Here is a 27,119-nt window from a genome sequence, read left to right as displayed (position 1 = left end):
TACCCAGCTCGCATCACTCTACATCTGATCCTTTATAAGCCATCACTGGGCCCCTCGGAAGCCTTGGACAAAAGGCACCTCAGTTCTCTGTCACCAGTCTCCCTTCGCTCTCCACTGCCTCATTCCTTTTGACAAATACGAAGTCTATCCAATGTTTTTCGTTTTCTGAGTGATGTCACCCTGCGTGACCAAGTCCCGATCTCTTCCTTTCACCGTCAAATTCCTACAAAGAATATGGCTCTGAACTTGGCAGAAAATCTTGGGGGGAATGTTCAGTTAAGTCAGAGTCTTCCTGAGCCCCACCCCAGGCCCACGGGACCAAAGTCTTCTCTCCAAAGAGCACTGGAAACGTCTTTTCACAACCCCACCACAGGGATGTACATGACTAGACCGTCTTTTGGGTGCTCCTGTCACCCTGCTTACTCCCCATCCCTTCCCCACCCAACCATTTCACCCAACCTTAGTTTACAGGGGACTGACCCTCAACAAGATCTATATGCCTTCTCCCAAAAGACAAGGGCCTCCAGAACTGACACTTGGTTAAGTCCTTCTGCGCCCCGCAGCACTGCCCCAAATCCCCCACTGCACAAGAACCCCCCCACTGCACTGGGGTCCTTCTGGGGACCCTAAGGCTCATGGGTCCAGGGTGAATCCACTCTTGAATCTCCCCAAGGAGTTGAACGTAAAGTGGCCATGATCTTCGGTCTTCTTATAGTTAACAACTATGTATTCTAGATTCTACAACTATTACCATTTTCTAGTGGTGAAGAATCCACCTGCCAGTGCAATACACGCAAGAGATGTGGGTCCGATCCCTGGGTTGGGAAGATCACCTGGAGAAGGGCATGGCAACCCACTCCAATATTCTTGCCGAGAAAAGTGCACAGACAGAGGAGTCTGGTAGGCTGCACTCCATGAGACTGCAAAGAATCAGACACAACCGAGCACACACAAACAGCATCACATTTTTCTAGAAGCAACCAAAAACACCATCCCTTTATCCACCTATCTTATTCCTTGTGCATTTCCAGGTTAAGTTGCAGATGCCCGATTTTAGTTTTTAAATACAATTCAGGTGGAACAGCTTGTCAACTGGAAAACAACACACAACCTGGATGCGAGAACGGTGTTTTCTTTGGGGACATGACAGCCAACTAACTACAGCCTGAAAACAGCCTCTCAGATAGGAACTGTTTCAAAGAGGTAAGAGGTGAGCCAGGATACACAGCAAACAAACAAAAAACATGTAGTCAAGCACCCAAAGTCTACTGCTAATCACAAAAACAGACATCTCAAGTATGGGAAGACGTAAGAGTCTCGGCTCACTGAAATCATTCCACTGATATGCATCTTAACTGTGAGGGCTAGTACCCTGGTTTTCTTCATCCTGAATGCCCCTTGGGGTGTACTACTGGTGGGAGGTAGGCAGCTGCAGTGGCTGATGGCTCAATGGCAGGCAACATTTTTTATTGAAATGGGCTACAAGCTCCACTTTGCCCTTACTACCCAAAGCTCAACCTTATTTTGGATTGCTCCCCACGGTAAATTAAAAAAAAAAAGGAGCTGAAGAGTTCATCCAGAAGTAATAACTGTTCCCAGTTCTTGAAATTCCATGCAGAGCCAAATCTCATGACAATCTTGAAAAACAAGGGCTAGGTCTATTTTACAAATGAAGACAACTTCCTTGAGAGGGGAGGACATCTCCCCAGGGTCATTCTGGTAACTGATCAAGCACATAACAGCCACAGGCTGGGTTCCAGCCCACTGCCCGACCACCTCAGCCTGTCATGGACACAGAGAAGGGTGTTCATGATGAAACGGTGCTCTCTTTGCAATCACTTGCACTACCAATCATGCTCACACGAAATTAAGCATTAGTGATAGCAGCTGGCAACATGATAAGAACACAAAGGGCTGCTTTAGGACCAGAATCCTTGGATTTGAGTTAAGGGTCTGACCTGCAGCTGCTCTGCAGTCAGGAAAATGAACTTAACCTCAGGGAACCTGGACTTCAGAGTCAGGTCCCAAGACACAACCAAGAAAACTGAACTCTGTGGTTTCCAAAAAACTTACATCACTACGAACACAGGTAAAACTCTTAAGATTCTTAGAGCCAGCAGTCATCTGAATAACCATGATAAGTCATTAAAAATACTCAAAATCTCCAAGTTATATTAATATTCAGTCAATGCCTTTATTAACTATCAAGTTCCTACGTGTCAGAGACAGGGATCCAAGTTAATTCTCTGCACTGGAGAAGCTGTCTTAGTGGACGCCTTCAAACAAGACCTTACAGGCAATATTATAAGGTCATAATAGCTGCCGATAACAGTGACAACTATTGATTGTAAAGCCCAGAGACGGGCTTTACAATATTATTGCTGCTACTGCTAAGTTGCTTCAGTCGTGTTCGACTCTGTGCGACCCCACAGATGGCAGCCCACCAGGCTCCCCCGTCCCTGGGATTCTCCAGGCAAGAACACTGGAGTGGGTTGCCATTTCCCTCTCCAATGCATGAAAGTGAAAAGTGAAAGTGAAGTTGCTCAGTCGTGTCCGACTCTTCGCGACCCCATGGACTGCAGCCCACCAGGCTCCTCTGTCCATGGGATTTTCCAGGCAAGAGTACTGGAGTGGGGTGCCATTGCCTTCTCCAATTACTACCTCATAAAATCCTCACCATGGCCTTTAGAGGCAGGTCAGGTACATACGCCTCATTTTAAGGATACAGAAATGAAAGCACCCAGAGCCATAACAACTTGTTTGAGGTCACAGAAAGGCAGCATCAAATGGCAATCTGCACAACCCTGAAGTCAAACTTTTGCCACTGAGCTTTCAAGCGCTGTGGGTGGGAGTTGGTGGGCTCAGGACACCAAAGAGAAGGGACCACCAAGGGGATGCTGTATGAGCAGGGCCTTGTAAGGTAAGAGTTTGCAGCAACAGCTACTGCTTAAACCACATGCCAGGGCTATCTTACTTTCATCGCTTATTTGATCCTGACAATGTTTTAAACCCCATGAAACAGGCTCTTCTTATCTCCCCATTTTGTAGATGATAAAACTGAGGGCTGGCAAGGTTAAGTCACTTGAGATTATAGTCAGTGACTTCATTGTTCCCTTCTCTGTGAGCAGATCCTACACACAGCCCTGCCCACTGTTAAGTGACCGTGATCCCTCCCTGTAGGGTGAGCGACTTCAGTGTCAGCCCTGGCCACAAGTCTTGCTTTGGTCAATGGAGTGTGAGTGAACGTGACCTCCACAGGTCTGGCAGAAGTTTTTTTAAGCACCACTGCTTGTGTGGGTCAGCCTCTTGTTCCTTCCCTTGGACAAAAGAGCAACAGTCCTGCTTTGGGACTGGCTCCTTCCACTTGGGTCCCAGACTGAGAGGCCCTGGAGCAGAACTGTAGCAATGAGCTGCGGCCCCTGAACATGCCCTGCGAGTGAAGACTATGTTTGTTAGTGGAAGTCACTAGGATCGGGGGATTGTTTGTTACTAACACAGAGCTCTCAGTGAAGAGGAGTCTGGATCCTAACCTCAGTACCCATCATTTAAATGCCATAAAGTTCACCTGTTTTAGGTATAAAGATTTTTAGGAAAGTGCAACTATCACCATAATGTAACTTTAGAACATTATCATCATCCCAAAAAGCAGCTTAGTGGAGCTGTTTCTCATTTTCACCACCCTGACAGCCCCGACCCCGCATCCCACAGGGCTGTATGACATGTAATCTGTGTCTGGCACAGAGTTATGGGAAGTTCATCCATGTTGTAGCATGTATCAGTAGTCCACTTCTATTTACGCAAACAGTACTTCATTTATGGAAATGCCAGACTTTGTCTCTCTTCATCTGCTGATGCACATTTGGGTTGCTTCTACTTTCTCGTGATTATAAATAAGACCACTGCGAACATTCACATGACTGCTTGTGTGGATGTATGTTTTCATTTCCCTTGGGTGAGCACCTAGGAGCTCAATGGCGGGGTCATACACTGGATCTACATTTAACGTTTTTAAGAAACCGTTTTCCATAGTGGCCACACTATTTTACATTCCTGCCTGCATATGTGAGGGTTCCAATTTCTCCTTATCCTTGCTAACACTTGTAATTGTCAGATTTTTTTTTTTTTTTAATAGCTGTTTCAGTGGTAATACGGTGGTATCTCATGGTGGTTTTAATCTGTATTCCCCTAATGGCTAAAGATGCTGATCAACTTTTTACGTGTATGTTGGTTATTCCTATGCTTGTTTTGGTGAGGTGTCTATTCAAATCTGTTACCCATTTTTTAACTGGGATATTTGTCTTCTTATTGAATTCTAAGAGTTCTTTATATATTCTAGATCCAAGTCCCTTATTGTAGATCTGGTTTACAAATGCTTTTTTCAGACAAACAAATAGAATGGGTAACTATTTCAGAAATAAATAGTACTGGAACTGATACAACAAAGAAAAGTAGCCATAAATAAAGGCCAATGACAAAGAAAAAGTTTTAAATTACCTCCAAAAAGTTACTTGACCTTGACCAACCCAAGTCCAAGTCCAAGAATAAAACGCACTAAGAATTTCAAAACATACAAAAAGCAGCAAATTCCTCAACACGGCTTACGAGATACATACTGCTCTATGCTCAAACAACTACAATTTTTTACATGAGAGCAAAAAGTCCCCGAAGAATATTTTAGACCTTGGTAAGATCTGGTAAATTTCATCTGGCTAAATACTGGATTGGACCCATATTTATCCATAAGATCTTTCCGAAAAATGCAAATGAACTTTCTGGCCAACCCAGGAAGTGGGCATAATATCCTTTAAGTGAAGACTATTTTTTTTTTTTTGCCTCACTAAACAGCTTGTGGGATCTTAGTTCCCTGACCAGGAATTGAACCTGCATCCACAGCAGGGAAACTCCAAGTCTTAATGACTGGATCACCAGGGAATTCCCAATAATGAGACATCTTGGTACTGACATACATTAACCTTTCAATAGTTACTAAAGACAAATTTCACAGAGCTTCATTTATGAACTTCACACATAAATAAACCAGAACTATATAAGGAGAAAAGAACATTACTTCTTAGTAAATACTATTGGGTTGTTTATTAATAGCTATCAGCATGAAGACAAATTTGAACAAGTCTACATTTTAACCATATTTTAAAAACTATTGATATTTTAAAAGTAGGGAAAAGAAACAAAGAATAGCACCTTCATTCCAGCAAGGAAGAAACATACATTTCTGAATTCTGAAGAATTAACATACCATCAGAAAAAAAAAACAACAGAACATTCCAAGGTCCTGTTCAAATAGTACTGCTTCCATATATTCCTCCCTGATTCTCTGCCCTCAATTGAAAGAAAACAAAAAAAGTGAGGGTAAATAACTGCTCTCTCCTGTGACCATCAGCCTGTAAGCCTCACTCGCACTACTTGAACTGCCTCGATGGGCCTTGTTACCTTCTCCACTGCATCACGTTTAGCTCCTATTTTCTATGCCCATTCAAGCACAGCAGGTGTCATTATTTTATTAAGCCCTTATGTAAAACAGGTATTTGAAAACTATTTCTTGATGTGTATCTGAATATTAAAAAAATGCTTCTGAAGATTATTTTCTAAAAACCAGAATGTAGAAAAACATACACAAAGGCAATGATAAAATCTTACTTCCCCCACTATTACAAAGAATAAAAAAAGAGGTTGACACCAGCTTTTAAATGGTAAATGATTAAGGGTGATAAAGAGATCCTATACACGTGGGAAAATTCAGAAAATTGTATCTAGTCGTCAACCTGAAGTTGGTGGAGGAAACCAACAGGTGGCTGTTCACTGGTGCCGTCATCCAGAATGGGACGACCTGATGGCAGCTGGGGGCCGGGCCACGCTTCCAATCGTGAATTCCACTCCAGGGAGTAGGCTCTCAAATGCCATTATTCCTTACCCTCGTAGGCCCCCTCTCTGCTTTATTTAGAGCACTGATCATGGTCTAACTCTACATCCCTTACTTCTCAATTCTGTGGACTGTCTGTCTCCTCCCCTGGAATGTCAGTTCCACGAGGGCAGAGACCTATTTGGTCGTTGTCACACCCTCAGAAAGTGTTGGTTGCTCAGTCATGTCCGACTCTTTGCGACCCCATGGACTGTAGCCTGCCAGGCTCCTCTGTCCATGCAATTTCCCAGGCAAGAATACTAGAGTGGGTTGCCATTCCCTTCTCTAGAGGATCTTCCCGACCCAGGGATCAGACCCAGGTCTCCTACATTGCAGGCAGATTCTTTCCCATCTGAGCCACCAGGGAAGCCCCACACCCTCAGAAGGTACTCAATATTTGCTGAATGGATGAATGTTCTAAGGAAACAAGTATTTGCCTCAATCCCCAAACAGGCATAGTATGTAAAATTCATAACAGCATAATTTATAATTACAAAAATCAGAACCCACATACCCAGAGAATAGCTATGCAAATTAGAAATTAATAATACCATAAAATGCTAAGTAGCTATTAAACATTAAAACTTTACTGAAAATATTTATAAACCAAGTGAAAAAATACGTATCATGTAAAAAGCGTCCTGCGGTGCCTTACCCATTCAGAACTGCAGCTCATATGAAGCGTGTATAAATACTTACATATTAATAAAAGAATGGCGCTCTTTAATAGCTACTTTAAGTGACTTATACTCGTAATTTTAAAATATTCTATCAAATGCCGTATTTTGAGAAGAAAAGCAGCTACTGTGTCAGGATGAAGGTGAAAAGTAAACGTGACCATCCACGGGAAGCCACGAGTTGGGAGCTCACTGTGTATCGGCCACGCTTATCCTAGATGCCACCCTGGACACCTGCCATCCAGGACTGCCTCCTGGCTGGCACGTTCACACCCACTCCAGCTTTGAAAGTCACCACAACCAAAAATGGGGAGTTGGAGCTAAAGCGTTTTATATGAAGAACGCTCCAAAGGACCCCATTTCTGCTCGGTTGCTTTATCTTTCACCACCAAAAACCAGTCCCAGGTAGCTTCAACCACCCCTAAATCAGGTCACAGAACAGCAGGAGACATTCCTTTGGCGAAAAAGGACACACTCTTGTCCTGTATCTTGTACTGGTACGTGAGGCTTCGATCCCGGTGGGTGGTGGGCTGCAGTGGTCTTCTCCACAGGATCCTCAGCTAAGTGACAAAGAGAACAATGAAAGAGGAGAGGCCCCCCAAGCACCTGCTCCAGTGTGAACCCTGTCTGCCTCCTCGGTGACCTTCAGCTGAGGCCAGGTGCGATGCGGTAAATGGGACCAATTTCCGAAACAAAGCTTACTACCCATCACCTAAAAATAAAGGTTTCCCCTCCATTACAATAGTAATATTTGCTCATCCTGGAAAACATGAAAGACAAAGAAAAGTAGAAAACACTCATCCAGAGAGAAACCATGAAAGTACTTTTGTGCATTTCCTTTCGGTCTTTTCTGTGAGCGTGGTTTCGCACTTTTGGGCTAGATGAGCTTGGAAGGCCAACGCACTAAAATGCGCACACTCAATCCCGAGGCTCCAAAGACTGGACATTTGTCCTGAGTGACTACAACGCTCTGCGGGGCTGAGCGGCTTCAGGGCCACACGCTGCCAGTGGAAGGGTCTCCTCGGGGTGTGCCTGGCATACCACCAGCACAGCCTCTCTGAGCCTGCTCGGATGCTCTGTTTTCCAGACCTGACTCTGAATGACTCTGGGCCAAAACTCCCACCCACCCTTAATGGGTCAAAAGTGGTCAACGCGAAGTTAACCTGGAAGAGGTGGCAAAGGCTCTGGGGTGATCCCGAAAGAGAAGTTTCAGAAGGCAGAGAACCACGGCAGCCCCCGGGCATGGGGAGAACCTGACCTCCCTTCCAGGCACAGGCAGGACTCCATGCTTCCCCCTAAGTACTCCAAACATCCTGGCGGTGGGGTTAGGGGGTGGCAGTAATGCCAGCCCAGAAGAACAGCCTCCCAAGTCTCCACTTGAAAAGGAATGGTGTTGCCCTGAACACACAGAGCCTGCTGTGACCCTGCAGTGGAATTCTGCTGTTTACTGCCTTCCCCAGGGGATAGCTGGACAGTCATCTACTCTCCAGGAGCTCCTCTCTGGCTGCAAATGACCACCGTGCAAAACCTGCCCTGGTGCACGGGGCTGAGAACCGCTGGAGCGGACTCTGACCTGCACTCACACGACTTCCAAGACCTCCCTCCCACCTGAAGGCATATCCTAGTTGACTACCCCAAGGCCCGACACTGTCCCGTGGGCAGTGGGGCGCACAGAGGAGGCGAGCAGCTCCCGCTGAGCCAGGGCCCCGCGCACCTGCCCGTGCACGTCTTTGCAGAAGCCGGTGGCCAGGCCCTCAGCCCGCAGGATCAGGTGGCTCTGGTGACTAAGGCCATTCAGCAGGACGTCGCTCTCCTCATCCTCAGTGTCTCCACTGTCGTGTACAAGGCACACAACGTTTCCCTGCAACAAGATGGAGGCTGTCAGGAGGGACGCCAGGCTCAAGACATGTGGGTCTCTGGGAGCCTCCACTGCCCTGCACGCCCTCTCACGGGCCTGGGCTCAGGGCCCGGGCCTGCAATCGTCTGCTCGAACAGCTTCACCAGCACACCCAGCCTGGACGTCCAGCTCAGTTGGTCCGCAAGCAAGGAAGAGCATCCAGTTGTGGAAAAGAATTAAGCACATCAGTGTGTCCTGTTTCGGGGGCAGTGGACAGCGAAACACACACTGTGTGTTAGTAAATGAAAAGAAGTACCAAACTGTGCGGATGGTGGGTTACTCAGAACGCGGAAAGAAGAGCAGGGAGACGAGCGTACATACAAATGCGTTCATGCCTGCTCAGACGCTCCGGAAGGACATACGAGGGAGGGAAGGAGAGACTGACTTTTTGCTAGAGTCGACTTTATATCCTGTTTATATCTTCTTTTTTTCTTTACTAAACTATTTTAATATTAAAACTTTAATTAAAATATTAAAAACTTTATAATATAAAGATATTGAAATTTTAGTATTAAACTATTTTATTAAACTATTCCCAAGATTTACTTTCTCAATTAATATAACTATTTTTACAAAAAGAAGTTGGTAGTGGCCCACACGGGGCTTCCCTGGTAGCTCAGCTGGTAAAGAATCCGCCTGCAGGAGACCCCGGTTCAATTCCTGGGTTGGGAAGATCCCCTGGAGAAGGGATAGGTTACCCACTCCAGTATTCTTGGGCTCCCCGGTGGTTCAGGTGGTAAGGAACCCACCTGCGATGTGGGAGACCTGGGTTTGATCCCTGGATTGGGAAGACTCCCCTGGACAAGGGAACAGCCACCCACTCCAGTATTCTTGCCTGGAGAATGCCGTGAACAGAAGAGCCTGGCGGGCTACACTCCATGGGGTCACACTGAGTGACTGAACACAGCACAGGGGGCCACACAGCAGGCTGAGCTGCACAAGCTGACTACCTGCTTCACTCCTCCCCCAGCCCCACTGAACTGTGTCCTGAGGCCCCTTACACGTCCCCCTCCTCCCATTCTCTCCCCATCACCCTGGCGCCTGGCCCTGCGACTGTAGGCAGGATGGCCTGAGAAGGTCCCCTAAATCCAGCTTCCAGGCAGGACCCTGCACGCAGGAGGTGAGTGGCATGCGCCGCTGGATCCACACACCCTGACTAACCCACTTCCCCCATCCCCACCGCCCTGTGCCCAGCCTGGCCCTGTGGGACACACGCTCAGCTGATGGCTGCAAGCTCCCCCTCAATTAATTCTTGTGGTCTGGTTCCTGGGAGGTGGGTACCACAGGTGTTACTGTTTTGTTAAAATCTCTATGAGGCAAAGTCTCTATTTTTGCTTCATGACTTAACAGTGAAGGTTACACCCTATCCCTGCATCGCACCTCGCAATTTTCATATTGTTGTTTTTGTTTTGGGACACACTGTGTGGCATGTAGGATCACAGTTCTTTGCCCAGGGATCGAACCCACACCCCCTGCAGTGGAATCACAGAATCTTAACCATTGGACTGCCAGGCAAGTCCCTTCACCTCACAATCCTTTAAGCAGTTTGACATCTATTATCTTAACTGACCTTCAAAACACACTCAGAGCGATACTGCCATGTGGCAGGGCGGGGACAGACGCAGTACCACACGTGGCCAATCCCAGTACAGACAGGGCCAGGCACCCTTCAGTTTTCAGGGTCTTACTTTTTAGCAATGGAGGTAGTAGACTGCAGGCTGCGTGGGGTGAAGATTTCTGGGCTGCCGAGTAAAGAAAAAGCCCCAAGCCATCAGACAGAAGAGGTAACTGCCAGCAAGTGGCCTCTGGGCCTGTGGGGTTCACGACAGGAGCTCGGGGTGCAGCCCGATTACCTTCCGTTCCTGGCACACGGTGGCCCTGCAGTAATGGATGAAGTCCAGCACTGCCACGGGCCCCACGCCCAGGCTCAGCAGCACGCTGAGGTCGTCCACCAGCAGCACCGGGCACCTCCAGGCGGCCTCCCCACTGTCCACAGGCTGGAGGGCGTCTCGCACAAACGCGTACAGTGGCTGCAGGTCCCCGGCGTTGGCCTCCCTGGGACACAGGGCAGAAGTCACCAGATAGCTCACGTGCTCTCCAGATGTTCAAGAGACAACACAGCAGCACGGGGTGGGGGCGGGGGGGAGGAGGGAAAGAAGTGGGTCCAGTGCTTGGCACCAACGGGCTCATGAGCTGCCTGGAAAGAAAAGCCATGCTCCCGTGGGCATGTTTATTTCAGTTCAACTATTCCCTGAGGCCTGCTGGGTACAGAGCACTGTGCTAGAAACTCGGGGACACAGAAATAAACTCCCCCAGAGGCCCACACAGCCTGTCAGTCCAAGGGCTTAAGGTCTCTGCTTTAAAGGGAGAGGCCTTCCTGGGAGGTCATAACTGAGGATGAAAGCTCAGCAGCAGTTCACGCGTCCAGGTGCCAAGCGGCAGCCTGAGTGCTCATGTTCGGACCAGGTCCGACCTACTACTGGCCCCGCTACCTCCGCCTCCCCAGTGACTGCAGCAGCGGTCTCCCAGCAACGGGGGTGGTGGGGGGGTGGGCTCAGAAATCAGAGCCTGGGGCACAGGTACCGGCCTCATGGCCCCACACTCCAGGGCCAAACCCCGCTAACAGCAGGTAGAATGATGCTGTCTATATAATCTGGGCTCAGGTGGAGACCAGGCCCACCTGTTCAAAGACACCCAGCTTCAGAGACGGGACAGGCTGTGCACAAGGCCACACACACAGGCCACACACTTGGCCTTTTTTAAAAAAAAAAATATTATTTATTGATTTGGCTGTGCTGGTTCTTAGTTGCAGCATGCAGGATCTCCCATCTTTGTGGGTTCCTTAGCTTTCTACAGCTTCCGGGACAGGCACACAGTCTCTGACAGAAAGACCTTGAGTGATGCTGTGGCACGCAGGCAGTGCCTGCCTTCCGCAGCCGGCTCTGCCCTCCCACTCGCCGGGGAGAGAGAAAGGGCTCACACGGAGACCGGGGCGGGGCCCACCTGCGGGTGTGCTCTGGGCTGGGCGGCGGGCTGACTGACCTGAGGAACTGCAGGGGGTGCGGCTCCTCCCGGGGCCGGAAGAAGACGTCCACCGCGGACTTGAGCCCCTCGAGGACCACCAGCTGCCCACGTTCCCGCGCTGCGGTCAGGCTGACACCCTGCACCCGACCACGGAGAGGAGAGTGAGTTCCCGGGCTAGCGGGGGCCTCATCAGAGAGGACCTGGCACCAAGGGGCTCATGACTGCAGGATTCCAGCTCCTGCGAGGGCTCCGGGCCCATCTGGAGCCCTGAAGACGCGCGTCTGGCTGCCTGACATGGGAGTCCAGGTCTCGTCTCCCCTGGGTGTTCCCCACACACAACCCCTGTTCTATTGTCACATGTGCATTTACATGTAGTTCTCACATTTTCTTTAAAAATATATATATTTTTTTTACTCTTTTCTTATTTGGCTGCGCTGGGTCTTAATTGTGGCATGCAGGCTCTTTCGCAGCACCATGAGGGGTCTAGTTCCCTGACCAGGGATCGAACCCAGGCCCCTTTCACTGGGGACACAAAATCTTAGCCACTGGACCACCAGGGAAGTCTCTACTTGTCACATTTTTTAAAAAACTTATTTCCTTTTCTTATATACTTATTTTTTACCTAGTACTGCTTTTTACTTTATGATAGTAATATAAAGTTGCCTTTTTAAGGGCATGTAGTTACAAAATCCCATGGACGGAGGAGCCTGGTGGGCTGCAGTCCATGGGGTCTCTGAGAGTTAGACAGAACTCAGTGACTTCACTTTCACTTTTCACTTTTATGCATTGGAGAAGGAAATGGCACCCCACTCCAGTGTTCTTGCCTGGAGAATCCCAGGGATGGCGGAGCCTGATAGACTGCCGTCTATGGGGTCGCACAGAGTTGGACACGACTGAAGCGACTTAGCAGCAGTAGCAGCAGCAGTTACAAAATAAAGTACATTTAAAAACAGAAAGTAAGTAGTAACGTGGTGGTGGGGTGACAGTCTCTGTTGCAACAGCTCAACTCTGCTCTCATAGCAGCCACAGACCACTCAGACACAAATGGGGGTGGCTGTGCTCCAATAAAACTTCACGTACAGAAAACATGGGGTGCAGACTGTGGCTGGTCAACCCCTGCTCTCGACCAGCGCTCTGTAAACATGGGTCTTTATGAACCACCCAATTAACAATCTCCTGAGGGCCTCCCTGGTGGCTGAGTGGTAAAGATCTGCCTGCTAATGCAGGAGTTACGGGTTTGATGCCTGAACTGGGAGGATCCCACATGTGTCAAGAGCAATTAAGCCCCTTCACCACAACTGTTGAGCATGTGCTCTAGAGCCTGGGAACTCGAATTACTGAAGCCCACACGCCCTAGAGCCTGTGCTTCCCAACAAGAGAACCCACTGCAATGAGAAACCCATGCACCGCAGTAAGAGAAAAGCACCCGCAGCAATGAAGACCCAACCTAACCAAAAATTTAAAAATAAAAAAGAGAATCTCCTGAGATACCTGATTAAAATGTAGATCTCTGGGCCCCACTCCAGAGCTGGAAGACTTAGGGGCAGGGCCTGGGAATATGCATTTCAACAAACACCCCGTGATGGTGACACTGTCCAGACATGCAACCTACGGTTCCGCAGAAGAAGCAGGTGACACAGAACTCAGACTCCTTGTGTCCCCAGACCAGGCCTTGATCGCTCAGTCACACACTGGTGTTCACTGTGCAGCACCATTGGCAACAACAGCCGGCCTGGCAGAGAGGACCCCTGACCGTCTCCTTTGCTCTTGCTCATTACTATTGTACTGATATAAGAACAATACTACAGCAAGAGGACGGAAACTCACGCTCTAGTGCTTGGCACACCCAGAGCTGTGCATGCCATTCCTGCCGTGTTGGTGAGTCAAAGGTAACAGGGAAAGCAGCCAAACCGGATATGAGAATACACACCTGTCTCATCCTAGCTCAAGATGCCAGGGCCAAACGCATGCCTCACCGACCTGGAATGCAACCCGTGTTCCTAACACGACCGTGCTCCCTGAGCTTGTGCCCTGACCTCTGGCACAGGAACTTCTCCCTTCCCTGCAAAGGATGGGAAACCCTCTCGCCCTCTCATTGGTTTCCCTCCGATCAGAGAAGAGGACTGACAGTAAGGCCGTCATTTCGAAGATCACTGCTGATGGGTGGCCTGGTTCTCTCCCGCTCTGGGCCTGACTTAAAACAAAAACCAAAAACACGTAACAACAAGAGCCCCAGAAATTCACCTGGTCACAAGTCACAAGTAATGTGTCAGGTAAGGTGCCAGGAGGGTCACCAGCCCCTCAGACATCTTACTCTTGCTTGGGTGCATTCAGTAAGACAAGGGGCAAGCCAAGATGACGTGAGGGGCATGCGACAAAAACCCTAGGCTACGGGAGAGACAATGGGAGGCACTCAGCTGGGCAGAGACCAAGCTGCGATCTCTAACCCACTGGGGACAAGATTAATGTTCACCCTGAGAAGGAAGAAACCTCAACTGGTCCAGACTCAGTGGAGAAGGGTTTGATCTAATCCATAACAGGTCTGGTTCTAAACACTCGACAAATGAACAAAACACGCAGAGATGCTGCCCTCGCCCTTCAGATAAAGGGTTCAGGATCCCATGATTTCCTTAGTCCTTCCCTTTCTAAGTTCCCTGCAACCCAAACAGGGAAGCCCAGCCTGACAGCATACATGTGCCTGGCACACACACTCACTCAGGGATCTCATCACAGAGGTCTAACATACTTACCAGCTTCTGCCCCACGATATTATAGTGACTAAAGGACTGGACGAGGGCCACAAAGCAGATTTTACAATTAGCTGGAAAACAAAATAAACTGATTCTTAACCAACTCTCTATTTACAATCAGTCTCAGATACTTCCTGCCTCTGGAAACCAAAGAACTGAGGCAGATCTAGAGAACCCATGCCTTGCAACCTGACATACTCAATTTGATTTGAAGAGGTACTTTTTTCATATCAATAATTATACCTTATATTAATAATCATATCTTATTTCATTGATTCTGAGATGTACTTTACCTGTGAGATGTATCGCTAGGAACCTTAGTTTGTTCCCCTGGAAATACATTATAGTTTTAAAAACGCTGTGTTTTTCTAACTACTTGTTGGTTACAGAGATACAACTGAATTTTTAAACCAGTCTAATACCCAAGAGGATATAAGAAGAACACAAAGAAACTCTAGCTACTTTATGAACTTAATTAACAACTTATCTGTAGATGCTCTTGCTCTGTATAAGCTGACAATAACGTCACCTAGAAAGGAAAAATCACTTTCAAAGCTGTAAATTATTACAACTCAGGGTGCCAAAGGTCAGCCTTGTATTCTGGCCTGGCTCAGTGGGGACTCAAGGAGAATCAGTAAGTCTTTTTTTTTCATTTGGCTGTTTTCTTCTAATCGATTTCTGTGTGAAGTGCAGAGCTCTTTTTTTTCCCCCCCTCTGTTCCTTAGGAAGCATCTATTGCCAGGGCAAAGTGTTAATGGGTTGAGTGCCTAGAGACTTCAACTACCCAAGGACCAAGGATCAATTAAATGAAGAGGCCACACAAGGCCCTAAGGGAGTCAGTGCTGGCACAGGTGGTGGAGAAATGGAAGGCAATACTGGATATAACGAATACATGGCAGACTCTGGCATAGTAGGGGTGGGAACAAGATGGTCCAGTAATCCCATGAACTAACAAATAACCATCTGGTTACCCAAACACCAAAGGCCTGACTAGTTAATACTATTTCTAGTGCTACCTGAAACAGGCCTCTTCCTCCCCGACCCCCCGGCCTTGGGTTTTCTTTTATGATAGTCTTATACCTTTGAGATAGAAGGAGAGAAAGTGGTGCACAAGGAAACTGCCATCTGTCTTGGCATCACAGAGTAGAGTCAGCTTCCCCTACAAGTAAAGAAGAACACAAAAAGATGTATTAGACTCCCTGGAAAGAGGTCAACTGAGTGTCAAAATCTGGTGGATTGTGTCTACTCTTAAATCTCTATACCTGGACACTCATGTGTGTGTGTGTTTATTTAACCAGAAAAAGAAGAAAATAAGTAAAAATTATAGAAAAACCAACAATGAAAGTGATCTGTATCAAACGTACTCATTTTGGGGAAGCGCATCTCAAGCTATCATCTTCCCCAGGCTTGGAGAATAACATCCCTTCGTTCCCTCACTCCTCTCCAGTCTTGCTGCTGCTGCTGCTAAGTCGCTTCAGTCGTGTCCAACTCTGTGCAACCCCATAGACAGCAGCCCACCAGGCTCTGCCGTCCCTGGGATTCTCCAGGCAAGAACACTGGAGTGGGTTGCCATTTCCTTCTCCAACGCATGAAAGTGAAGAGTGAAAGTAAAGTCGCTCAGTCGTGTCTGACTCTTCGCGACCCCATGGACTGCAGCCTACCAGGCACCTCCGTCCATAGGATTTTCCAGGCAAGAATACTGGAGTGGGTTGCCATTGAGAGAATTAAATCCTGAACAAAGTAAGATTTTACCATCAGAACCCAACAAAAATCACTGACTTTCCAGATTGCAAGGGGTCTTCTAAAAGGTCATCTAATCCAATGTCCTCCCTAACTCTAATCTTCATGCCAATTCTGTCCCATAGGCAGGGGAGGAGAAAGCAGTTGTTCCAAGAGACAGCCAGGATCAAAGTCCTCCTCCCAGTGGCCTTGGAAACTACGTCAGGCAGAGCTCTCATTGTGGAGAGCCCTGGAAAGACCTCTAAAGATGGCCTTTGCAGGATCTGGCTGTCCTGCCTTTGCAAGGTCTGGCTGTCCTGCTCCAGTCACCCTTTGTTCCTTGTCAATGATAGGGAAGGTCATCTCTCTGTTGTCCTGATATTTTTTCCTCTCATAAAACATGAAAGATTACACTAGCAGACTCTGAGGGTTACCCCTGGCGCTGTCATTTCCTGGTGCCCACCTCTATCCCTCACTGTGGCCCTCAGTTTGGACTTTGGAGGTGCTAGTAGTAACTGGCAATGTAAGCAGCGCCATCTGGAGGCTTGGGCAGAGAAAAACTGCAGGGCAGTTAAAATGCACAAGGATTCACTGAAAACTATTCGCCTGGGACTATGGAGTAACACAAACGCTTTAACACTAGGTGTCTTGGCCGCCTGGACGAGCTTACCATTTCATCAGAAAGACAGGAGTTATGAAATAAATCACCTATATCCCTAGGAGAGGCAACCCTCGGGCTAACGAATGAACGTTTTTGAGATGCTCCAGACCGTGGCAAGGAGAGAGCGACGAAAACAGCAGGGAGGCTGTGGTGCCAAAGGCGTGCTGTGCAATCAAACGTTGGCTGCGAGCAACTCAGAGAGCACTGCTCAAAAACATGGGGAGGAAGACGAGCAGAAGCATTCGCTGAAACCTGCCGAGTGTTCCCAGGACAGAGGAGGCCGTTAAGAAGAGGCCGTTAAGAAGTTGCTCCCTTGTGATGGGGGGGGGGGGGGGGGGGGGGGGTGGGGGGGGTGGGGGGGGGGCGGGGGGTGGGGGGGGGGCGGGGACAGAAGAGACTGGCGGGCTACGGTCCATGGGGTCACAAAGAGTCAGACACGACAGAGCGACTAAACCACCCCCACCAACCTCTGTTTGGGCGCTGGGACTCCCACCACGCTGAACACGCACAAGGGTCGCCTATATACTTAAGTCAACTCAAACGAATAACGTGCTTCCTGTGGTCTTTCACGGGAGCACGCGACCTTCGAAAACCCGCAGGATGCCCATCTTGCGCGGGCCTAAGTGTCTAGCCTAGCCTGGGGGTCGGGTTCTCTGCGGACTACAACTCCCAAGCGCCCCCGGGCCACGGACGTCACGTGGTTTCCCACGGGTCCGCGCGCGCTTCATCCGGGTGTTTGGTCTTGCGCCGAGGAGAATCCAACCTCCTCCTCGACCTTGCGACCTCTTACCTGCTCCGCCCCTTCAGGGGTGGTGTTGAGAAGGTTATTGAGTTCTGGGAACATTCCGAGCTCCAGAACGCACGGGGGCCCCGGATGGGAAGATGGGCTGTCACGGATACAGCGGAGGCTGGAGTGCAAAACCCACCACACAGGACCACGCGGGAGGAGTGCGCATGCGCAATTCCTCTGGCCGCAGCCAATGAGACGCGCGGATCGGTCGCACTCGGCGCATGCGCAGAGACGCGCACAAGGCCGGGGAACCTGGACGCTGAGCTGTGCGGGCTTCTTACCTGCATTCCACTCCCAGAGAGTTTCCCACGACCAAGGCATCAGGAGGTCGGGTCTCTTGTTCCTTCCCTCAACCGCGCGTTCTTCTCATCCCAGAGCCTCCTGTCAAGCTCCTGCGGTGTGCCTCACACTACTAAACGCTTTGGCTGCAATGGGCGAACCAGACAGGCGAAGACGCCCGCTCTCGCACAAAACAGAAAACAGACGTAATAAACATGGAATAATACATTGAAAATTTATATGTGGGGGGAAAAATGAAGCTGGATAAAGGAATAACGGTGAGATGGGGGTAGGTTTTGGATAAGACAGGTTATCAGAGTAGGGTCACTGACCAAGTAGGGTTGGAACACGCCCTGCATGATTCTCTTTTAGGTTTTTGCACTGTTTCCCCTCCCTGGGCTGCAGCCGTTAAAAACAAACAAACAAACAAACAAAAAAACACGCCACTTCTTTCAGGTCTTTGTTCACATGTCAGTTTATCAGCGATGCCTTCCCTAAGCCTCCATGGAACAAGAGAGCAATTGCCAATTTTCTGCTGGATCATCGAAAAAGCGAGAGAGTTCCAGAAAAACATCTATTTCTGCTTTATTTACTACACCATAAGGCTTTGACTGTGTGGATCACAATAAACTGGAAAATTCTGAAAGAGATGGAATACCAGACCACCTGACCTGCCTCTTGAGAAATCTGTATGCAGGTCAGGAAGCAACAGTTAGAACTGGACATGGAACAACTGATTCCAAATAGGAAAAGGAGTACATCAAGGCTGTATATTGTCACCCTGCTTATTTAATTTATACGTAGAGTACATCATGAGAAATGCTGAGTTGGATGAAGCACAAGCTAGAATCAAGATTGCTAGGAGAAATAGCAATAACCTCAGATATACAGATATGCAGATTACACGACCCTTATGGCAGAAAGTGAAGAAGAACTAAAGAGCCTCTTGATGAAAGTGAAAGAGGAGAGTAAAAAAGTTGGCTTAAAGCTCTACATTCAGAAAACGAAGATCATGGCATCTGGTCCCATCACTTCATGGCAAATAGATGGGGAAACAGTGGAAACAGTGTCAGACTTTATTTTGGGGGGCTCCAAAATCACTGCAGATGGTGACTGCAGCCATGAAATTAAAAGATGCTTACTCCTTGGAAGGAAAGTTATGACCAATCTAGACAGCATATTAAAAAGCAGAGACATTACTTTGCTGACAAAGGTCCATCTAGTCAAAGCTATGGTTTTTCCAGTCGTCATGTATGGATGTCTGAGTTGGACCATAAAGAAAGCTGAGCGCTGAAGAATTGATGCTTTTGAACCGTGGTATTGGAGAAGACTCTTGAGAGTCCCTTGGACTGCAAGGAGATCCAACCAGTCCATCCTAAAGATCAGTCCTGAGTATTCAGTGGAAGGACTGATGTTGAAGCTGAAGCTCTAATACTTTGGCCACCTGATGTGAAGAGCTGACTCATTTGAAAAGACCCTGATGGTAGGAAAGATTGAAGGCAGGAGGAGAAGGGGACAACAGAGGATGAGATGGCTGGATGGCATCACCAACTCAATGGGCATGAGTTTGGGTAAACTCCAGGAGTTGATGATGGACAGGGAGGCCTGGTGTTGTGCAGTCCATGGGGTCGCAAAGAGTTGGACACAACTGAGCGACTGAACTGAACTGAAGTTCCCTAAGCATCCTATTTAAGTTCTTAACTGTCCCTTCCCCAGCAATTCTTGTCCTTTCCCCTCAGCCCTCTTTTATTTTTCTCCATATCATTTATATCTGGAGCTAGTGAAGGACAGGGGTTGCAAAGAGTTGAACAAGACTGGGCGACTGAACAAGACAAGAGTTATCAGAGTGAGGCACGAGGAAGTGCTGCCCCCTTGTGGACACACCGCAGAACAACTTGACAACCACGCAGCTTAATCTGCAACAAGGCGGGGGTGCTCAGTCGTGTCCACCTCTTTGTGATCCCCGTGGACTATAGCCCGCCAGGCCTCTCTGTTTAGAATTTTCCAGGCAGGAATACTGGAGAAGGTTTCCATTTCTTCCTCCAGGGGATTTTCCTTACCCCAGGGATAGAGCCCGCGTCTCGCACACATCTCCCACATTTCCAGCGTTGCAGGTGGATTCTTTACTGAGCCACCAGGACAGTCCACTGCAGTTGAAGGGCACTTCATATTCACAAAGCCTGCAGGCTGTAAAGGACACCTGCCCTCAAGAAATGTGAAAAGGCAGGGAATTGATAATTCAAAAGAGGGCAGACTTAGGACTTCCCTTGTGGTCCAGAGGTTAAGAATTTGCCTTCCAATGCACTGGACACCTGGTCAATCCCTGGTCCAGGAACTAAGATCCCACATTGCCATGGGGCTACTAAGCCTGCTCTAAGACCTGACATAGCCAAACGAATAAATGTTTTAAAAAAACAGAGCTGACTTTCAAGAATCCAATTGCAAGAGCAAACTACACTCACGCTGTTTAATACAAAAGCACAGGATAACATGCTCCACATTACTAATTATTTAAGAAATTGTAAGTGAAATTGACAACTGGGTGTCTTCTCCAACCAGATAGAAATGGCCACCTGCAAAAATCTACAAAAATCAATATGAGAGGGGCATGGAGAAAAGGAAATCTTCCCTCCTGTACCTGTGTGGGGATGTAAATAGCTAATAAACTGCTATGGAAGCGCCATAGGAAAGGAAAACCAGAACTACATTAAGATCCTGCAGTTCCACTTCTGGGCCTATTTGGATGAAACCATCATTCAAAAAGTCACATGTACTCCAAGGAGCATTGCAGCACTATTTACAATACCAGAACAGGGAAGTCACCAAAACGCCCAATGACACAGGAATGAAGAAAGGAGATATGGCCCATATTTACAATGCAATATTACTCATAGAGAAGAGTGAAATTATGCCATTTGCAGCAACAACGATGGACCTAGACATGATCATACAAAGTTAACTAAGAGAAAAAAAACATCGTATGTTACCATTTATGTGTGAATTTGAAAATCTGATAAAATTTAACTGATTTACAAGTAGGAACAGACTGACAGCCCTAGAAAACAAACATGATTACCCAGGGGCAAGGGGAGTGAGGAGCAGTGAGTTAGAACGTTGGCATTCACAGATACACACATATATGTGTGTGTGTGTGTGTATACATATATAAATATACATATATATATATATATATACATATATACATATACATATATCAACAGGGAAGCCTGGCAGTGCTGCAGTCCATGGAGTCACAAAGAGTCAGACATGACTGAACGACTGAGCTGAACTTATATGTATATTCACATATAAAATAGACAGTCACCTGGGATCTACTGTGAGCACAGGGAACTCAACACAACATTGGCCAATAAGCTGAACAGGAAAAGAATCCATAAACGAACAGCTCTCTGTATATATAAAAATGTATCACCTTGCTGTACATTTAAAACAAACAAAACATTGTAAATCAATTACATTCTAATATAAAGCCCAAATTTGTAAATAGAAAGGGAAACAAGAAACAAATACCTACTGTATTCTGCTCAGGCCTCAGTGTCCTGTGCTGGGTCACCTCCAGAACGCCTGAGCGGGTTTGGGTTTCAAGCCTGGAGTGTCCTGGGGCACCGGGAGCAGTGGAGGACGTGCCACAAATGAGCGACACCTTCCATGCCCCGGTAGCACCTCGTCCCCTCTGGAGGAAACCACTATCTCAAGATGGGGGGCCCCTAAAGGTAAACCAAGCCAAGTGCACCCAAAGGATGCTGGACCCTCTGGCCTGGAAGAGGTCTGAAAAGTCACCTGGTCTCCACATCTGCTGGACCTGATGCGCCCATGGTTAGCCTCCTTCCTTAAAGTTGCTGCTGGTATTTAAACCAGCAGCCGAAGTATATAGCAGTTTGGGATTCCTTGCAGGGGGTTGGGAGAAAGGTGAGGGTAAAGAAATAATGGAATACAAGCCTTTGGGTGTTTATGCTGGCACATTCCAGTCTCGTTTACAACCCAGGAACTGGACTTCGAAAGTTCCGTTTGCTTGAGTTCGAGTGGGGCATAAGGAAGTGCTGCCGCCTTGTAGACATTTCTCCTAATAATAACTTTACAACCACCAACGCATAACGGTCCTTCATATTTAACAAAGCCTGTGGGGCTGTAAAGGACAGCGGCTCTCAAGAAGTGTCACAAGGCAGGGAATCGAAAAAGAATTCAAAAGAAGACAGACTTGGGAGTTCCCTTATGGTTCTGCTGCTGCTGCTGCTAAGTCGCTTCAGTCGTGTCCGACTCTATGCGACCCCAGAGATCCCTTGTGGTCCAGTGGGTAGGAATCCTCCTTCCAATGCATGGGAAACTGGTTTCATCCCTGGTCCAGGAACTAAGACCCAGCAGCTCCCAAGGCCACGTTACGACCCCACACAGCCAAATACATGAATAAAGAAACATTAAAAAATAAAATCAGGGCGAGTTTTCAAGAATTCAATTTCGAGAGGGGAAACTGTACGCACACCCTTTAAAAAACAGCACAGAATACTATGTTCCATCCACATGTCTGATTATTAAAGAAACGCAAACAACTGACAACCATATCACCTGGACACTATCATACCAAGGGAACTTAGAGAAAGACAAATCTCACATGTTACTACTTAAAGTTGGAATTGAAAAACTGATATAAATTGAAATTATTTGCAAAACAGGAACAGACTCACAGACTTAGAAAACAAACTTAAGATTACCAAGTGGAAAGGTGAGGGTGCAGGAATAAATTAGAAGGCTGGCATTCACAGGTACATATATATACGTATGTGTGTGTGTTTGTGTGTCTGTGTATATAGATATACACCTGTCTGTCTATTTTAAAGATATGAGAATCATGTCTAGTTCCCTTCTTGTTGCTGCAAATCTCTCCCCTGGGGACCTGTGTTGCCTGGTCCCCTCTAGAAGAAACTATAGTCTCCAGATGGGGGATGGGGGTGGGGGCCCTCCTAGAGCTGAACCAAGCTTAGTGCAACCAAACGTGCTCACTATCTCTAACAATTAAGGAAATGCAACCCAAAGTACTGTGATGTAACTGCCACACCCTAGTTCAGTTCAGTTCAGTTCAGTCGCTCAGTTGTGTCCGACTCTTTGCTACCCCATGAATCGCAGCACGCCAGGCCTCCCTGTCCATCACCATCTCCCGGAGTTCACTCAGACTCACGTCCATCGAGTCCGTGATGCCATCCAGCCATCTCATCTTCGGTCATCCCCTTCTCCTCCTGCCCACAATCCCTCCCAGCATCAGAGTCTTTTCCAATGAGTCAATTCTTCTCATGAGGTGGCCAAAGTACTGGAGCTGATTCAGCTTCAGCATCATTCCCTCCAAAGAAATCCCAGGGCTGATCTCCTTCAGAATGGACTGGTTGGATCTCCTTGCAGTCCAAGGGACTCTCAAGAGTCTTCTCCAACACCACAGTTCAAAAGCATCAACTCTTTGGCACTCAGCTTTCTTCACAGTCCAACTCTCACATCCATACATGACCACAGGAAAAACCATAGCCTTGACTAGATGGACCTTAGTCGGCAAAGTAATGTCTGCCTTTGAATATACTATCTAGGTTGGTCATAACTTTTCTTCCAAGGAGTAAGCGTCTTTTAATTTCATGGCTGCAGTCACCATCTGCAGTGGTTTTGGAGCCCCAGAAAATAAAGCCTGACACTGTTTCCACTGTTTCCCCATCTATTTGCCATGAAGTGATGGGACTGGATGCCATGATCTTCGTTTTCTGAATGTTGAGCTTTAAGCCAATTTTTTCGCTTTCCTCTTTCACTTTCATCAAGAGGCTTTTTAGCTCCTCCTCACTTTCTGCCATAAGGATGGTGTCATCTGCATAGCTGAAGTCATTGATATTTCTCCCGGCAATCTTGATTCCAGCTTGTGTTTCTTCCAGTCCAGCGTTTCTCATGATGTACTCTGCATATAAGTTAAATAATCAGGGTGACAATATACAGCCTTGACGTATTTCTTCTCCTATTTGGAACCAGTCTGTTGCTCCATGTCTAGTTCTAACTGTTGCTTCCTGACCTGCATACAGATTTCTCAAGAGGCAGGTTAGGTGTTCTGGTATTCCCATCTCTTTCAGAATTTTCCACAGTTTATTGTGATCCACACAGTCAAAGGCTTTGGCATAGTCAATAAAGCAGAAATCGATGTTTTTCTGGAAAACCCAAGTAAGATGGTAAGTGTTGCAAGAGGGCATCAGAGGGCAGACACACTGAAACCATACTCACAGAAAACTAGTCAATCTAATCTCAATGAAACCAAGCCATGACTGCAGGGCAACCCAAGACAGGCGGGTCATGGTGGAGAGGTCTGACAGAGCGTGGTCCACTGGAGAAGGGAATGGCAAGCCACTTCAGTATTCTTGCCTTGAGAACCCCATGAACAGTATGAAAAGGCAAAGTGATAGGATACCAAAAGAGGAACTCCCCAGGTCATTAGGTGCCCAATATGCTACTGGAGATCAGTGGAGAAATAACTCCAGAAAGAATGAAAGGATGGAGCCAAAGCAAAAATAATACCCAGTTGTGGATGTGACTGGTGATAGAAGCAAGGTCCGATGCTGTAAAGAGCAATATTGCATAGGAACCTGGAATGTCAGGTCTATGCATCAAGGCAAATTGGAAGTAGTCAAACAAGAGATGGCAAGGGTGAACGTCGACATTCTAGGAATCAGAGAACTAAAATGGACTGGAATAGGTGAATTTAACTCAGATGACCATTATATCTACTACTGTAGGCAGGAATCCCTTAGAAGAAATGGAGTAGCCATCATGGTCAACAAAAGAGTCCGAAATGCAGTACTTGGATGCAATCTCAAAAACGACAGAATGATCTCTGTTCGTCTCCAAGGCAAACCATTCAATATCACAGTTATCCAAGTCTATGCCCCAACCAGTAACACTGAAGAAGCTGAAGTTGAACGGTTTTATGAAGACCTACAAGACTTTTTAGAACTAACACCCAAAAAAGATGTCCTTTTCATTATAGGGAATGCAAAAGTAGGAAGTCAAGAAACACCTGGAGTAACAGGCAAATTTGGCCTTGGAATGTGGAATGAAGCAGGGCAAAGACTAATAGAGTTTTGCCAAGAAAATGCACTGGTCATAGCAAACACCCTCTTCCAACAACACAAGAGAAGACTCTACACATGGACATCACCAGATGGTCAACACTGAAATCAGACTGATTATATTCTATGCAGCCAAAGATGGAGAAGCTCTATACTGTCAACAAAAACAAGACCGGGAGCTGACTGTGGCTCAGATCATGAACTCCTTACTACCAAATTCAGAGTTAAATTGAAGAAAGTAGGGAAAACCACTAGACCATTCAGGTATGACCTAAATCAAATCCCTTATGATTATACAGTGGAAGTGAGAAATAGATTTAAGGGACTAGATCTGATAGATAGAGTGCCTGATGAACTATGGAATGAGGTTCGTGACATTGTACAGGAGACAGGGATCAAGACCATCCCCATGGAAAAGAAATGCTAAAAAGCAAAATGGCTGTCTGGGGAGGCCTTACAAAAAGCTGTGAAAAGAAGAGAGGCGAAAAGCAAAGGAGACAAGGAAAGATATAAGTATCTGAATGCAGAGTTCCAAAGAATAGCAAGAAGAGATAAGAAAGCCTTCTTCAGCGATCAATGCAAAGAAATAGAGGAAAACAACAGAATGGGAAAGACTAGAGAACTCTTCAAGAAAATTAGAGATACCAAGGGAACATTTCACGCAAAGATGGGCTCGACAAAGGACAGAAATGGTATGGACCTAACAGAAGCAGAAGATATTAAGAAGAGGTGGCAAGAATACACAGAAGAACTGTACAAAAAAGATCTTCACGACCCACATAATCATGATGATGTTATCACTAATCTAGAGCCAGACATCTTGGAAAGTGAAGTCAAGCGGGCCTTAGAAAGCATCACTATGAACAAAGCTAGTGGAGGCGATGGAATTCCAGTTGAGCTATTTCAAATCCTGAAAGATGATGCTGTGAAAGTGCTGCACTCAGTATGCCAGCAAATTTGGAAAATTCAGCAGTGGCCACAGGACTGGAAAAGATCAGTTTTCATTCCAGTTGCAAAGAAAGGCAATGCCAAAGAATGCTCAAACGACTGCACAGTTGCACTCATCTCACATGCTAGTACAGTCATGCTCAAAATTCTCCAAGCCAGGCTTCAGCAATACGTGAACCATGAACTCCCTGATGTTCAAGCTGGTTTTAGAAAAGGCAGAGGAACCAGAGATCAAATTGCCAACATCCACTGGATCATGGAAAAAGCCACACCCTAACATACACATTATTCTACATATAATTTAGATAACCAACAAGGACCTACCTTGTAGCACAGGTCAGTATATTCAATATCTGCTGATAACGTATAATGGAAAAAGCTATCTATCTAGTTACCTTTATCGATTTTTAGTTGTATATAGATAGAGCAATAACTTCTGTACAACTGGAAGCATGTCAATTCAATATACTTCAATAAACAAAATTACCCACTGTGTAATTCACAGCATTCAATTCCATACAAACCCTCCTCCAAACCATGGGACAATTTCTAATAAATAATTCTGTTCTTCTGTTCTTTTAATACTATGTCCTTTAGTTTCTCTGGTTTGCCAAGTCGTTGGCTGTTTAGACAAAAAGATACTGCACACCTAAGAATCTAGTATTTTTCAGTCGTTCAGTTGTGTCTGACTCTTTGAAACCCAACCCTATGAACTGAAGCAGGCTTCCTTGTCCTTCACCAACACCAAGAGCTTGCTGAAACTCATGTCCATCGAGTCAGTGATGCCATCCAACCATCTCATTCTCTGTTGTCCCCTTGTCCACCCATCTTCAATTTTTCCCAGCATCAGGGTCTTTTCCAGTGAGTTGGCTCTTTGCATCAGGTGGCCAAAGTATTGGAGCTTCAGTTTCAGCATCGAAGTGAACCCACACTGTCTCTGAGGTATGTGAATACTCATTTTGAAGGAATAAATTTATGAATTTTTCTGCAACCATGAGTCGTCTTTTCACTTTCCCTCCACTTTCTTGATGATGTTCTTTGAAGCAAAAAAGTTTACAGTTTTGATAAAGTCCAATGTATTTACATTCTTTGGCATTGCCTTTCTTTGGGATTAGAAAGAAAATCGATCTTTTCCAGTCCTGTGGCCACTGATGAGTTCCAAATTTGCTGGCATATTGAGTGCAACACCTTAACAGCATCATCTTTCAGGATTTGAAATAGTTCAACTGGAATTCCATCGCCTCCACTAGTTTTGTTCGTAGTGATGCTCTCTAAGGCCCACTTGACTTCACATTCCAGGACGTCTGGCTCTAGGTGAGTGAGCACACCATCGTGGTTATCTGGGTCA

The 27,119-nt window shown here is 46.8% G+C and overlaps 1 protein-coding gene across 5 annotated transcripts; it reads right to left on the bottom strand.

Annotated features, from left to right (window-relative positions):
• Positions 1–5,106: 5,106 nt before the first annotated feature.
• ELP6 (elongator acetyltransferase complex subunit 6) lies at positions 5,107–17,560 on the bottom strand. Of its 5 annotated transcripts, XM_068982183.1 has the most exons (8): positions 17,439–17,560; positions 15,349–15,427; positions 14,269–14,339; positions 11,537–11,655; positions 10,348–10,549; position 10,161; positions 8,312–8,475; positions 5,107–7,157 (listed from the first exon to the last, which is right to left on the bottom strand). In XM_068982183.1, the coding sequence occupies exons 1-8, from the start codon at positions 17,490–17,492 to the stop codon at positions 7,029–7,031; spliced, it is 819 nt and encodes a 272-aa protein (XP_068838284.1). In that variant the 5' UTR covers positions 17,493–17,560; the 3' UTR covers positions 5,107–7,028. The 5 variants fall into 5 exon arrangements, with proteins under 5 accessions (XP_068838284.1, XP_068838283.1, XP_068838285.1 ...); XM_068982182.1 differs by lacking the exon at position 10,161 and having other exon boundaries at positions 8,312–8,458; XM_068982184.1 differs by lacking the exons at positions 8,312–8,475; position 10,161.
• Positions 17,561–27,119: the final 9,559 nt, after the last annotated feature.

Source organism: Capricornis sumatraensis, chromosome 10 (genome assembly GCF_032405125.1).
Source record: "Capricornis sumatraensis isolate serow.1 chromosome 10, serow.2, whole genome shotgun sequence".
Lineage (NCBI taxonomy): Eukaryota > Metazoa > Chordata > Mammalia > Artiodactyla > Bovidae > Capricornis > Capricornis sumatraensis.
The sequence above is the reverse complement of the archived record's forward strand: the minus strand, read 5'-3'. Positions and strand labels throughout refer to the sequence as shown.

Bases quoted from the DNA above. Each gene is read 5' to 3' on its own strand.
- ELP6 (XM_068982183.1), bottom strand. From the start codon at position 17,492: ATGTTCCCAGAACTCAATAACCTTCTCAACACCACCCCTGAAGGGGCG. The intron at 14,340-15,348 runs GTATAAGACTAT...TTTGTTTTCCAG, and splicing joins TCTCTCCTTCTATCTCAAAG to CTAATTGTAAAATCTGCTTT. The intron at 10,550-11,536 runs GTCAGTCAGCCC...CCTGTGTCCCAG, and splicing joins CACCCCCTGCAGTTCCTCAG to GGAGGCCAACGCCGGGGACC.